General features: G+C 53.4%; 1 protein-coding gene across 1 annotated transcript; it reads left to right on the forward strand.

The window, feature by feature from the left end:
* Positions 1-5: 5 nt before the first annotated feature.
* LOC108525840 (C-X-C chemokine receptor type 1) lies at positions 6-389 on the forward strand (the record flags this gene model as incomplete). Its single annotated transcript, XM_017866646.1, has 1 exon — positions 6-389. A coding segment is annotated over one exon (384 nt), but the record flags the coding sequence as incomplete, so codon positions are not given.
* Positions 390-395: the final 6 nt, after the last annotated feature.

Below are 395 nucleotides of genomic sequence, written 5' to 3' on the forward strand. Positions count from 1 at the left end.
TCCTGCTACTGGCCTGCATCAGCGTGGACCGTTACCTGGCCATTGTCCATGCCACACGCACACTGATCCAGAAGCGTCACTCAGTCAAATTTGTTTGTCTCAGCTGCTGGGGACTGTCTACGATTCTGTCCCTGCCCTTCTTCCTTTTCCGCCAGGCTTATCATCCAAACAACTCCAGTCTAGTTTGCTATGAGGTCCTGGGAAATGACACAGCAAAATGGCGGATGGTGTTGCGGATCCTGCCTCACACCTTTGGCTTCATCTTGCCGCTGCTGATCATGCTGTTCTGCTATGGATTCACCCTGCATACGTTGTTTAAGGCCCACATAGGGCAGAAGCACCGGGCCATGCGGGTCATCTTTGCTGTCGTCCTCATCTTCCTGCTCTGCTGGCTG

This window comes from Rhinopithecus bieti, unplaced genomic scaffold (genome assembly GCF_001698545.2).
Source record: "Rhinopithecus bieti isolate Rb0 unplaced genomic scaffold, ASM169854v2 scaffold_16053, whole genome shotgun sequence".
Lineage (NCBI taxonomy): Eukaryota > Metazoa > Chordata > Mammalia > Primates > Cercopithecidae > Rhinopithecus > Rhinopithecus bieti.